At 41.4% G+C, this 15,243-nt stretch overlaps 1 protein-coding gene across 1 annotated transcript; it reads left to right on the top strand.

The window, feature by feature from the left end:
• The first annotated feature begins 4,056 nt into the window (after positions 1-4,056).
• RAB33B (RAB33B, member RAS oncogene family) lies at positions 4,057-12,287 on the top strand. The gene is made up of 2 exons (XM_042469749.1): positions 4,057-4,456; positions 7,685-12,287. The coding sequence occupies exons 1-2, from the start codon at positions 4,211-4,213 to the stop codon at positions 8,123-8,125; spliced, it is 687 nt and encodes a 228-aa protein (XP_042325683.1). The 5' UTR covers positions 4,057-4,210; the 3' UTR covers positions 8,126-12,287.
• The last annotated feature ends 2,956 nt before the right edge of the window (positions 12,288-15,243 follow it).

Here is a 15,243-nt window from a genome sequence, read left to right as displayed (position 1 = left end):
ATACATCAGGTAACTAAGGAATTTGTTAATGGGTGTATAACTGGTGAGACAGCATGGTGTAGTGGTTCAGTATGGGACTCTGGAGACCTGGGTTCAAATCCCTACTCAGCCATGGAAACCCACTGGGTGACCTTGGGTCAGTCACAACCTCTCAGTCTCAGAGGAAGGCAAAGGCAAATGCCCTCTGCACAAATCTTGCCAACAAAAACAAGGGTCGTGATACGGTCGCTTTAAGATTGTCATAAATTGGAAATGATCTGAAGGCACACAACTGGTAATCTAGAAGAGAAAAAGGAAACTTTTCACACATTACGTGGGATTTCTGGCATGATGTGAGGTAAAAGGTAAAGGTAAGGGTTTCCCTTGACATGAATGTCTAGTCGTAACCGACTGCATCTCCGTTACTAAGCTGAAAAGCCAGTGTTGTCTGAAGAGACTCCTGCGTACATGTGGCCAGCATGACTACACTAAATGTTGTTACCTTCCTACCAAAGTGGTACCTATTTACTAGCATTTGCATGCTTTCGAGCTGCTAGGTTGGCAGAAGCTGGGACTAATGATGGGAGCTCACCCCATCATGTGGTGCTTGGGCCCTGAACTGCCAACCTTCCAACCTTCTAATAGTCAGAATTGGCATAATAACCAACCACCACATCCTTTTTATGTGGGGCCCGCTAGTTTAGATGGCCTCATTCCTCATGAATGTCTATCCATTTTAAAGCTAAGTGGAACATCAAGCTTCAGAGGCCAAGAGCTGTTACTTTAATGTTCTATGTATAGGTAAGCATCTGTGGGAAACAGAATGTTGGATCTGAATTGAACTTTAGCTTCTTGCCCACACAAAGCCTTACTTGCTTGCTTGCCTGGAAGACAATTTCATTGCTCAAAAGGTGGAAGAGGCATCTAGGGGGTCAGCTATTTTAGATCTGATCCTAACCAACAGGGATAATCTAGTAAGGATGCCATTAGGTGGGAGTGGTCATGTTCTCCTGAAATTTGTTATACAGTGGGAAGGAGAAGCCAGGCATAGTCAGACATGCATTCTAGACTTTTAGGAAAGCTGATTTCAGTAAACTTAGAGAAATACTGTGGGTGATCCCGTGGTCAGGAATACTAAGAGAGAAGGGAGTTCAGGACGGACAGGAATTTCTCAAAAGGGAAATATTTGAAGGCACAATTTCAAACAGTTCCAATTAGGAGGAAAAATGGGAGATGTCTCAAGAAACCAGAATGGATGACTAAAGAACTTTCAATGGAGCTAAGGTTTAAACGGGGCATGTATAAGAAGTGGAAAAGGGAGGTAATCACCAAAGAAGAATTCAAACAAATAGTGAGCACATGTAGGTCAGAAAAGCTAAATGCAGAATGAGCTCATCAATAGAAGTATAGTGTCTAGATCAAGGGAAGTAATAGTGCCACTCTATTCTGCCTTGGTCAGGCCTCACTTAGAATACTGTGCCCAGTCCTGGGCACCACAATTCAAAAAAAAAAAAAATGTTGTGAAACTGGAGCATGTCCAAAGGAGGGCCAGTAAAATGGTGAAGGGCCTGGAAACCATGCCTTATGAGGAGAAATTTAGGGAGCTGGGTATGTTTAACCTGGAGAAGAGAAGGTTAAGATGTGATATGATAGCCTTGTTTAAATATTTGAAGGGATGTCACATCGAGGATGGAGCAAGCTGTTTTCTGCTGCTCCAGCGAATAGGACCCGTATAAATGGATGCATGATACAAGAAAAGAGATTTCAGAAAGGGGGATTTCCTCCTCCCTCAAATACAAGCTGACCATACAAGCTGACCAACTCACATATCCAGTCAAATCTTAGTAGTAACTCCCCCAAATCATCAAATTCTAAACATTTATTATACATACCAACTACAAATGGTAGGTCCTATGTCCTTACCAGGAACCTCTACAGAAAGTGGAAATTTCATATACAGTACAGACTTGGATGGTTGTCACCCGCTGAGAATGCACAAATATCCTAGGTCAGGGACTGCATCCTAAGAAAAAGATTAATATATTATTAACGCCTTTGTCAAGTGTGTGGGAATCCTATTTATGAAAAACATCTTTTCCCCAAATCCATTTTGTGGACATTCAGCAACTTGTTACGTAATTGCCTATTTTGCTTAATTGTTTTGCTCCTTGTAGTCTTGAGCAGGGCAGGGTACTAAAGCCTCACCTCTTTTTCAACCTCCTCAAATTGAAGCCAACTGGGATTTCTCTGAAGATGCCAGCTGCAGATGCTGGCGAAACGTCAGGAAGAAAATCTTCTAGAACATGGCCACATAGCCCAAAAGACCCACAAAAAATCATGGAATAAACATCATTTACACCATAAATTTTGGGTATTGGGGTATTTGTAAGACTACTTGCAAACAAAACATAAACAAAAAATTAGTGATTCAGATTTCTCCTTGAGCGATAGCATTTATTATTTATTGCACTGTCTGCATGGGATTGGAGATAAATTAACAATTTACTAGCATATTTTTGTGGGGTTTTGGGGCTATGAGGCCATGTTCTAGAAGAGTTTATTCCTAATGTTTCCCCAGCAGCTGTGACTGGCATCTTCAGAGAATGCTGGCATGGAAGTGAGTGGGGTATATATACTGTTGGTTGAGAGGAATTGAGTTCCATGCTAATCTGTGTATTGTTTTGTTGTTGAATGGCAAGGCCTACAGGGAGTCCATTTACTTAATGATCCATTGTCTCCTGGGAACCCCCCTCACCCTGGGAGGCTTTCATTTGCATTTACTGGGTCTTGATTTTGGTGTTTTTCAGGACTGGTAGCCAAACTTTGTTCACTTTAAGGGTTTCCTTTTTCATGTTGAAATTGTCCAGGTGTTTGTGGATTTCAATGGCTTCCCTGTGCATCCTGACCTGATAGTTGGTGGCATGGTCCAGAATTTCAGTGTTTTCAAACAGCATTTTATTTATGCCCAGGATGGCTCATAACATGTTGCAGTCTTGCAGTGTCTCTCATGTTCCTCGATTTGTTGTTTGAATCATGTTGTCTGAGTTGTCTCAGACTGCAGAAATTGTATGGTTTGACTCCAGTTTAACGGCCGTGGCGATATGCTATGGAGTCCTGGGCTTTCTAGTTTGTTGTGGCCCCAGGGCTCTCTGACAAGAGATGGCTAAAATTCTCCCGAAACTTCAAATCCCAGATTTCCATAGCACTGAACCCTGGCGGTTGAAGCGGTACCAAACCGCATTATTTCGGCAGTGCAGTTTGACAAATTCTAATATAATAGGAAAGAAAAAAAACCCCTGTCCATTCTTTGTATCTGGACTATGCATAAATTTAGAAATGTCCTTTGAATGCTGAAACAAAACTGCCTATGTTTGGCATATAAATAAAGGTTAATAGTAATAACAATGATAATAATAGTGGTTTGAGTGTTGGACTACAGCTCTGGCTATGAAACCCACCGAGTGGCCTTGAGCAAGTCACACTCTCTCAGCCTCAAAGGCAAGGGCACAACTCTGCTGAAAAAACCTTGCCAATAATAATAATAATAATAATAATAATAATAAATATGATTATGATAATTTTAAACTTTAAAAATTTTAACTTATTTTAATGTTATCTATTTTAAACATTTAATTAATTTAAATTGTAATTTGATGATTGTTTTTAGTTAAGGGATAAGGGATGGGATTTTAGTTTGTGTATGTTAGGTGTTTATTCATGTTTTTGTGTATTTGCTTATGTAAACTGTTTATGGGCTTTATGTATTTATCTAATTTGTAAACCGCCTTGATCCTTTGGAAAGGTGATATATATATATATTGTATATTACTATTATTAATAGCTTAGGGTCGCCATAAGTCGGTAATGACTTGAAGGCTCCCCACAGCAAGAAGAGGCCTGCATTTGTGCTGTACTTCACTTCTCGCGAGATTTCCCCGCCCCCCAGCTTTTGCTAGTTAACAGCCAGGACGGAGGAGGAGGAGGAGGAGGAGGATACTAGTGTCCCCGTGAGAAGAAGTAGAAGAAGAAGAAGAAGAAGAGGGCAACTTGCCAGGAGATGGGCGGAGCCAATGCGTCCTGCGTGGCGTCACGTACGTACGGTCAACATGGCCGCCTCAGGCGCTTGGGCCGGCGGCGGGGGAGTTGAATTTCAATTGGCGGTTGGAAGCGGCGCGCGCCTGCCTGACTAGCCAGCTGGGGAAGCCACTGCGCGTGCGCGCCAGAGGCCGAGATGGCGGCCGAGGTGGAGTCCTCTCTGGAGCTGAGTCTGTCGAGCAGCAGCAGCGGCGCTCCTCCTGGGGCCCTTCCCCCGGCGCGCTCCCGCATCTTCAAGATCATCGTCATCGGGGACTCGAACGTGGGCAAGACCTGCCTGACGTACCGCTTCTGCGCCGGACGCTTTCCGGAGCGCACCGAGGCCACCATCGGAGTGGACTTCCGCGAGCGCGCCGTCGACATCGACGCCGAGAGGATCAAGGTGCGACGCCGCCAGGACCCCCTTCGCCCTCCGCCACCGCAGCCTTCTTTGGAGCCAGAGCGGGAACTTAGCGCGGGCCTCTGTTGACGGGAGGGTTTTGAAAGCCTTCTCACGGCTGACGTTTCCCTTCAGGGCCCTATGTTTTGAGGCGCCTTGCCTTCCTCTAGGGCCATGGCAACTGCTCTGGCTGTGGACGCCTATGGCCTTTCTGTGTTGGTTTCCTATGTTGTGTATATATATGTGTGTGCGCACATGCACACACCTAGATATGCACACACATAGATATATATATATATATAGATATATACACACACACAGATACACACACAGATATACCCACACACAGATATACATACAGAGATACACACACACACGTGTATATATATATATATATGCACATACAGATACACACACACATAGATATACTCACACAGAGATCTGTACACACATATATATATATATATATATGCACACATTTATTTATTTAGGTATTTCTATCCGGCCCTTCAGCCCTAATGGCTCTCAGGGCGGCTTACAATATTATTTTAATCAGACAGTTCCCTGCCCTCAGGCTTACAATCTAAAAGACACGAAACAAAAGGAGAAGGGAATGATGGAGGGAAAGGGGATGAGATCCAGTGGTTCTTCTCTCCTTCTGAGGCCTGGACCAAGGCAGATGGATTGGAGGGAAGGCTCTTCCTTCTTCCAGGCTAGTCCTGATGGAGCTGGACCTGCCTGATGAACTCCCTCTCAGGCCGGTGGGTGGCAGTTATGGAGGGCAGAGTCTCCTTCCTTCAGGCTGGCCTCTGATGACACTGAACCAGCCTGTTCTCCCCCTCACCAGCCAAAAGATGTCAGTTATGGACACATAGACAGATATACACACAAACAGATACATAGATACACACACAGATGTCTGGGCACACACACATAGATACACACACACACACAGATACACACATAGATACACACACACACACATATATATATATGCACACATATACACACATATGTACACACATATATACATACACACATACACACACATATATATATATATATATATATATACACACACATACACACACACACACACACTCATCCCTCCACATTTGCAGCTTTGGTTATTCAACAGGCTTGATTAATACGTTCTCTAGGAATATCTAGGTCCTCCAGAGCAACTCTGTGGTCAACTTGAACCAAAAGTCGCATTGAAGGACCTTGAGATCCCTAGAGAGAACACTCCACTAGGCATTTGTGGCTCCTCCAGTGCAGTTCTATGGTCAATGTCTGGCAGATGTTGACCAAAGAGTTTCACTGGAGGATCTAGAGATTCCTAGAGAGGTGTTCTCTCAGGTAAAAACATAGGACTTTATCACATGGGAACAATTGGACATATAAACAGGGATTAGCTTGTTAAAACTGTTCATTCACAATTAAGATTTTCACATGACATTGCAATTAAATGGCCAATATCCTGTGAATATTGCGCAGTTGCAATAAAGGTTTTCCCACGACGTCGCATTGAAAAGTGATTAAAGTGCCATTAACCCGTGAATAACCAGCCAAAATAAACAGCAACAAAATTATTCCTGGGAAATCCCAAAAATGCTTTCTTGCTGTTTATTGCCTGGCTATTCCCAGGATAATGGCTCTTTTATCGCACTGTGTCTCAAAATCTTAATTGCAATTTAACAGTAATTGCACGATTTTCATGGGATAAACCCCATTTAAATTTCCAATTTTCCTCCATGTGATAAAGTCCATAGTGTTGGAGTCAACTTGCCAACACACACAACAATCACAAGAACAACCTCAGGGTGGTTTATAGTGCCTGGAAGTCACCATAGAGAGAAAGCCATGGAGAGAAAGTGAGAAAGCAACCATACTACTGGATCCATTAGGATAATAGTTCTCCCTTTCTGTCTTTAAAGAGACCTGGGAGTTCTTCGGTTCCTTTGGAGAGCATGATTTCCCTTCCAAATGTCCCCTTTGCACAGCTCAGGCAGGTTTCCTGCTAAGGAAGGTGAGGACTGAATCCACCTAGTGGACCTGTGAGTGTATCTGTGTGGTGTGTGTCTTCAAGTCATTTCCAGCTTATTGTGACCCTAAGGTGACTCTGTCACAGAGTTTTCTTGGCAAGTTTTTCAGAGGGGGTTTGCTTTTGCTTTCCTCTGAGGCTGAGAGTGTGTGACTTGCCCCAGGCCTCCCAGTAGGTTTATGACTGAGCAGGAATTCAAACCTTGGTCTCCAGAGTCATCGTCCAAAGCTCAAATCTCTACACTAAGCTGGCTTTTACTTATTCCAATTCCCCCCCCCCCCCCAAAAAAAGCAAACCTTGATTTTGCCATTGATTTTGCCATTCTATTAGATAATTTTACATAATAGGATTTGAGAATCCATGGATATTGGTATCTACAGGGGAACGGGGGTCCTGAAACCAAACCCCGGTGGTTGCCAAGGAGCCACTGTCATTACGTAACTTGCTCTCTCTTCATCCCACTGATCCATCTTGCAGGAAACATTGGGTTTTTTTGCCACGACAGGAGCTGATGCTACAGATGTCCCTCAAACTCCTTTTCTAAACTATACATTTTATTCATTATGCCCTACTAAATGACCTGAAGCATTTCTAAATATGTTTTGATATTTTGGTAACCTTTTGGATCTGTTGTATCCTTTTTTTTCTCCTTCTCCCCATACTTGTAAAGTTTTAAATTAAGCAAAGTTTGTTGTTGTTGTTTGCCTTCAATTCATTTCTTATCATGGGCTTTTCTTGGCAGGTTTCGTCAGAGGGGGTTTGGCATTGCCATCCTCTGAGGATGAGAGAGTGTGACTTGCCCAGAGTTACCCATTGGGTTTGCATGGCCAAGCCGGAATGATACTTAAGATTTTATCATTACAAGTTTAGAAGAGTGATGGCAGTTTTGAGGTTTAAGCTGTATAGCTAGCTGCCACATGCTGATGATATTAGGAAAATTATTCTGAAATCGACCCCCCCGAATGAAAACTTGGTTTCCTTTATACATTTGAAGTTCAGAGAAAACTTTCTTGTGGAGATGTGCATTTATTTCCATCCTACTAGCGTTTCTCCTCCGTGGCTCCATAAGTGGTAATTACAAATCATCCCTCCCTAGAAGACCCTGATGAAGAAAGTTCACATCTATGGAAAAGTGCTGTCTTGCTGACATAGAAATCAATTGTGTCTGTTCTTTTTTTTCTTTCTAGATCCAGCTCTGGGATACAGCAGGGCAGGAGCGATTCAGGAAAAGTATGGTACAGCACTACTACAGGAATGTACATGCAGTTGTGTTTGTATATGATATGACAAATCTTGCCAGTTTTCATAGTTTGCCATTATGGATCGAGGAGTGCAAACAACACTTACTCACCAATGATATACCTCGGATTTTGGTTGGAAACAAATGTGATCTGAGGAGCGCAATTCAGGTGCCTACGGACGTGGCTCAAAAATTTGCTGACACCCATAGCATGCCGCTGTTTGAAACGTCTGCTAAAAATCCTAATGACAATGATCACGTGGAAGCTATATTTATGACACTGGCTCATAAGCTTAAGAGCCATAAGCCACTCATGCTTAGCCAGCCACCTGATAACACTGTTCACTTAGAACCTGTATCAAAACCTGCCATAACATGTTGGTGTTAGCTCACAGTATTTTTACAGTCATCCCTTTAGTCTGTTTACCAGTGCTGTAACTGTGTGGTGTTGATGAAGTTCAGGCTTAGTAGGGAATTATGTGGAATCTGCTGAGCACTTTATTGTATGTCCTCACATATAAATGTATTCCACTCTTATATTTGCACTTCGTAAACTGTGGCATCTGAATTAATATTTATCTGGAAAGTAGATTTTTCAAGTGAAGTTTAACCTCTGATTCCAAAGAGCATAGTTTTGAGAATCCCCCCCCACACACACACACACTCTAAACAAAGATAAATATGTGTGTTAGGTCAAATCACTGATGCCTTTAGTGTTCAGTTTGTGTATACCACCATTCTGTAGAGATCCAAAGACTAATATGAAGTTATAATCTAATGTATTTGTCAAATGGGAGAAATTTACACTTATCTTTCATATTTTAATTGTACAGTAGAGGAAAGACATGAGTGCTAAATAGAAGTGCCACTTGCCTTTCATCTCTTTCTACTTTATTATAAACTCTGTAGCTTTATTGGTTACACAAATAATGATTCATATAGTATGTTTTTCTGCCTTAAGTTGTGGTTTTCTTGCCTTCGTGGCATATTTTCATAGCTTTGCACTTTTCTTTAACTATGAGAGAACAAGGGATAGGAACAGCTTTGTAAAAATAATTTAACAATATTGAAACATTGTTTAACTCAATTATGTTTTTTTCAAGAATAACATGAACATTTAATGGATTATTGAAAACAAAACTAAAACTTAGCTATATTAATATATATTGCTACTGTAACCACAGGAATTGTGTCGTTTCAGTGGTAGCATTGCTTCAGAGATGCATTCATCAATAAGATTGCAAAGTATTGTTGATGAAAACATACATATAACTTTAAAAGTTCCAGAAGAGGACAGATCCATGTATATCCCACTTCCTTCATCACGGGGTCCTTAGTTTCTCTATCCCTGACTCACTGTGGGCTCACTTCAACAAAGTGAAAGGAAAAGGCAGATTACTTACATCATATCTTTGGAATATTTAAAGATACTGCCCAGAGTCCAGCAGAATTCTTCTGTTGGAGATACCATTGCTGTGAGAAATTTGGAGAGAAGGGAAAGGCAAGCCTCCATGAAGTCCCCCCCCCCAATGCACTCTGAAAATCTGCTCTAAGGTTCTGAGAAACCTTCTTGAACCAGTTCTAGGGCAGTACACAGTACTGCAAGAAGGAGGCAAAGTAATTTCTATGTGTTAGCACTTGAGCAGTAGTGTGAAGTTGGATTTCAGCCATGTACACATTTTGCAAGTTAAGATGAGCCTGAAGGCTATATTATTAATATCCTAAAAAAACGACTTGAAGGCACACAATAGGAACAACAACAATGGTGTATTGCTAGATTTGTAATAGTGTAGTGGTAGTTACCTTCTGTACAGCTTTCAAACTAGGCAAAACGTAAATTTTTATTCCAAACACAGATTTAGGATCAGGGTGCATCCAAATGTAGGGTTTGAGATCACAGAGTTAGTAGTACTAAAACAATGAGGGAGACAAATGTAGAGCCATGTGAATAGCTGCATCAGAAGAACAAATGGTAGTCAAGTTGATTTGTTGTGGATAATATTGAACCTTGTATTTCCAGCAGAAATTGACCATAGGGTCCCACTGGAGGATTTTTAGATGCCTAGAGTGATTAATTTCCCCCCCGGACATGGGTAAATTAAACCAGTCTCCGCAGATATGGGAATCATACTGTATTTTATTTTTGAAATAGTTTGAAACAAAGCCTTCAGCATCTATAGTAGGTAATAAAATCACTACTTGAAAACCTTAGCTATTAAAATATGCAGAGTATTCTGCACCATGATATATAAACCAGAATAAAGACAGCAGTGTTCCATAAGAAAAGTTAATGAGATTCTAATAACTGTTGAAAGGCCTCTTCAGATCTGTTTGCAGTATAGGCAACCTATATGACAGGGCTGCCTTGATAATTTTGCGTGGATGTCTTTCGGCCATTATACCTATCCTTGTTTCTTATCCTTCCCACACCACTTAAGAAATTCAAGGTGGTGGTGGGGGGGGTTGGCCATACTGTGTTCATTTTGTAATATGCATTAGTGGCACAAGTGACCAGATAAAGGCCTTCCGTCACTGTACTGTCAGCAAATGAATGTTATGGTGCCTGTTTTCAAGAATAACGCTACAGAGTTTCATGTTAGTTCTTGCTAAGGATGGCAACCACTCCATTCAAAAATATTTATTTATATGAGTTTTAAGTTACTAGCAATATTGACTTAAACATGAATCCATCTGCAGAATTACAACAGTTTTGAAGAAAAGAAGTATATAGTGGGGCCTTGCTATCCATAGGCTTGTCATCTGAAGATTTAAGCATCTGGCAGATGGCGAGCCTCGTTGTCCCCAATGGTGGTGCATGCATGCAGCCGCATGCACGTTTAACCACCATTAAGAACAAAGGGGTGAGGTCCTGCATTTTTCTGTATTCGCCGGGTAGTGGTGGGTGTGAATGGATCCCCCACGAATACAAAGGTCCGACTGTACTTCCTTTGTTTTCAGATGATGCATGCACATACCCATTGCTCTTGGTGCTATCACAGGCATGACATTGTCACGTGCATGAATGAGAATGGAGATTCTTTTTTATTTCATGTATGCGTATACTGCTTTTTCTTTCACAAATGTAGCTAACAGTAATAGTCTGGAATGCGTCTTCTAAGAAGTGCTAGCTTCCAGCTCTTTTGTAACATGTTGATGTATTAAAAATCAGCTGTCCAATAATTGAAGGTATCTTTTTAATGTAAGATTTTTATTGCTCTATTAGATTAGCTACACATTATTTACTGAAGTATAAATATATTGCAGTGGTCTTAGTCTTAAATTTTTATTTCAATATCAATAAGGGATTGTTGCAATTCTCCTGATCCTCCTCATTCTTCATTTATGGGATATATTTTACATGCCCTTAATTTTACATGTTGTCCTAGGCTGTGCACAACCTTTTGGTTATATAAAAAGGAAAAAGAAGGCATGAAACTGAGCTCACTATTGGATTTTATTCAGAGGAAATGGAATATCAGTATTGTATGTGAACAACTGAAGAACAATTTGCTAAATGTAGTTTGCTTACTCTGTTTCGTCTGTGTGCTGCTATTGCAACAACTAAATTTGAGTGCACAGTGAAGCTTAAGCTTGTCTTCAAGATTGTCTTCAATCATGTTATGGTAAAAGTTCAATTTAATTGCCAAATAATGTGAAGATAGGCAATATTCTGTTACCGGTGCAATTTAAAAGGTTACTGCATTTTAGATTTAGGAAAATAGATGTATTGCATCTTAAGCAGCATAAAATGCAGGGAGCACAATCTGCCTGAATTGTGGGACAGATATGTGAGTGGATTGTGTCCAATATTTTTAGATAGTCTCTTCTTTCTTTAAACCCCCCCTTTTTTTTTTTTTTTTTTTTTTTTTTTTTTTTTTTTTGGAGGCAGAGCATCTTATCACTGCAGCTGTGAAAGAGTTTTATTGTTTAGCTTTTTTTATAACACTTAAAAAGGGATTTTTTTTTAAAATCTGCTCTAAACATGAATTTTATTTTATTTTATTTTACATACTTTCCAGGAATAATCATTTTTTAATGCTACATATCTTTAGTGATTTTTAATTATACAATTATTCAAATATGGTTTACATTCCTCTATAGAGGATTTACCCGTTTATTTCACATGTTTAATCCATTTCTGTGAAAGGATTGATTTGAATGCAAACCAAATCATTTCATGTCTAAATTTTACCATCTCAAAGCAAGCACAAAAATACAAAGTTCTGTAAGCACACTGAGTGGAAAGTTACAGAATAATGCATGTAAACTCAACATATCAAGGCTTCCTTTGTTCCTAATGGCAACAACCTTTGAAATGGTTATATAATTATTCTGACATATAATGTAACACTCAGCTTTACTATTTTAGCACCAATTATTTTGATAGTATTATAACATACAGAATATCAGTGATCTAAAATATTTCTGAATTTAATAATGCTTTACTCCAAAATGTCATGTTTGTTTTGTCCAAAATAAAATGAAGGATTTTTGTATGTCTCAAAACGATCACGATGTGCCACTGTCTTAAATAAATAAATACTAGCTAATGAAAAGCTTTTGGGTGCTCTTTTCCCCCACTCTGGTTGACTGCTAGCTGATATGTTACATTGCACATTTATATTGGTAGTTCAGAAGTTGGGGGGGGGGGCTGAATTCCTTGTAATGAACCTGTTCAGTATAGTCTAGATCAGTAGTCCCCAAATTGTGCTCTTTAAGGGATTTTGGACTTCAGCTCCCAAAATCCCAGACTATTGGCCAACATAGCTGAGGCTTCTGGGAGAAAGTCCAAAATCTCTTAAAGGGCACAGTTTGGGGACCACTAGTCTATTATTATTATTATTAACCTTTATTTATGAAGCGCTGTAAATTTACACAGCGCTGTACATACAATCTTTTAGTTAGACGATTCCCTGCCCTCGGGCTTACAATCTAAAAAGACAAGACACAGAAGGAGAAGGGGGTGGTGGAAGGAAAGGGTAAGAGGTCCAGCAGTTCCTCTCTACCTCCAAGGCCTGGACCAAGGCAGATGGACTGGAGGGAGGGCGAGGCTTCATAATGGATGGTTAATCATTTTCCAGGGAAAATACATACTCTCAAGTAGGATAATGCATATACAGTACATAGCAATACAGGAAATGGTTCAATAAACAGGCACCACAAGAACATCAAATAGTAAGCGACAATTATGCAATGCCTGGGAAGGCTTCTCTGAACAGGATGGTTTTCAACTCCGTTTTGAAGCTGGTTAAAGAAGTGATGGCTCTTGCTTGTGGGGGAAGAAGGTTCCAGGAGTGAGGAGCAGCGAGTGAAAAGGGGCGAATCCAGGATGGGGCAGAGGAAATCCTGGGCTGAGACAGCAGACCTTGACTACCAGAATGGAGGGCCCGAGTGGGAAGGTGAGGAGAAAGAAGGTCTGATAAGTAGGGAGGGGCCAGTCCATGGAGGGCTTTAAATGTGGACAGCAGGAGCTTATACTGAATGCGGAAAGGGAGGGGGAGCCAGTGAAGGGATGCCAACACAGGAGAGATGTGGTCAGAGCGGTGGGTGGAAATGATAATGCGTGCAGCTGAATGCTGAACAGAGATTAAAGGACGGAGGTGAGAAAGAGGAAGCCCAGCCAGGAGGACATTACAGTAATCAAGTCGTGAGATCACTAGGGCATGGACCAGGATCTTGGCAGTAGAGGCGGAGAGATATGGTCGGATTTTGGCAATATTGTACAAAAAGAGTCTACAAGCCTTGGCTGTGGTCTGGATCTGAGGGATACACGACAGAGAAGAGTCAAAACCAAGACTGCGGGCTTGCTGGACTGGTTGAATAGAAATGTTGTCCACAGAGACAGAAAAGGAGTGTTGAAGGGTGGGCTTAGGAGTAAAGACAAGAAGCTCCGTCTTGGACATGTTGAGCTTCAAACGCCGATGGCACATCCACTGCGAGACAGCTGTAAGGCAGGAGGAAACTTGCTGTTCAAGCCTTGGAGAAAGGTCAGGGGCGGAAAGATACAGCTGGGTGTCATCGGCATACAGATGGTAGGAAAAGCCAAAAGAGCTCATGAGTTTTCCTAAGGACAGTGTGTAGAGAGAAAACAGAAGGGGACCCAGAACAGAGCCCTGGGGAACTCCAACAGATAAGGGAACAGGAGATGAAGTCTGACCTCCTGCAACCACTGCAAAAGATCTGCCAGACAAGTAAGATCTAAACCAGTCGAGAACAGAGTCTGAGAACCCAAGGTCAGAGATTATATCAACTAGAAGACAGTGATCAACGGTGTCAAAGGCTGCAGACAGATCAAGAAGGATGAGAACAGAGTAAAGGCCATTAGCCTTGGCCTGTAAAAGGTCATTCGAGATCTTGGTGAGAGCTGTCTCTGTAGAATGCCTTGGGCGGAAGCCAGACTGAAAGGGATCGAGGATGGAATTGGCTTCAAGAAACTCAAGACAGCGCAAATAGACAACCCGTTCCAAAACCTTAGAAAGAAAGGGAAGAAGAGAAATCGGACGATAGCTAGACAAGGAGGAGGGGTCAAGAGAAGGTTTTTTCAGAATTGGGGAAATGAGAGCATGTTTGAAGTCCGACGGGAAGGAGCCTGTAGAGAGAGAGAGATTGAAGATATGGAGAAGCGAGGGCAGAAAGGAGGGAGCTATAGAGATTAGAAGACGAGTAGGAATTGGATCAAGAGAGCAAGTTGCAGGTTTGGAAGAGTTCAGAAGTGTAGAGAGTTCATCCAAAGAGGCAGGAGGAAACACAGAAAATTTGTCAGGCGAGGGTGATAGAAGATTAAGAGCAGAAGAAGAATTTGGGGGGGGGGACTATCTCAGAACGAATAGTGGAGATCTTAGAGATGAAATAATTAGCAAAGTCAATGATGAAGAGACAGGAGGAGAGGGAGGTTTAAGCAAAGTGTTGAAGGTGGAGAACAAACGCTGCGGGCGCCTCTCATTGGCGGAGATCAATGATTTGTAATAATTCTGTTTAGCCATAGAGAGCGCTTGTGAGAAGGAAGAAAGAACAAATTTGAAATGGATAAAATCAGCCCACTCTTTGGATTTTCTCCAAAGACGTTCAGCCGCTCTAGAGCAGGACCGGAGAAACTTAATGTTGGGGGTAAGCCAGGGCTGAGGTCTAGTCTTAGAGGAAGAAGTGCGTACAGAGACAGATAATAAATCCTACCAATCCATACAATAAATCATGTAGCATGGTGGATTCTTAGGTGTGGGTGTACACAGCACCGTAAGGGTACATACTTAAAAAAATTTTAATACCCCTCTCAAGTGTAAATGTTTGGGGGGAGTGACAGTAGAAACAATCCAAATATTTAATTTCCTGCATAGGTAGAAAGTTGTTTATGGAGAAAGCCTCCCTTGTGGATTGATGTAGTATCTGTCAATATTCTGCCTATACTCCAGCTGTGTGACAGTCTGAATTGAATTAATGCAATCCATCTTTAGTGCTAGAGAAGCTCCACTCAGCTGTTAGGGTTGGCAACTGAGGGAAAAGAGCAAT

This window comes from Sceloporus undulatus, chromosome 5 (genome assembly GCF_019175285.1).
Source record: "Sceloporus undulatus isolate JIND9_A2432 ecotype Alabama chromosome 5, SceUnd_v1.1, whole genome shotgun sequence".
Classification (NCBI taxonomy): domain Eukaryota; kingdom Metazoa; phylum Chordata; class Lepidosauria; order Squamata; family Phrynosomatidae; genus Sceloporus; species Sceloporus undulatus.
Note: the sequence above shows the minus strand (reverse complement) of the source record. Positions and strands in the feature narration are given on the sequence as shown.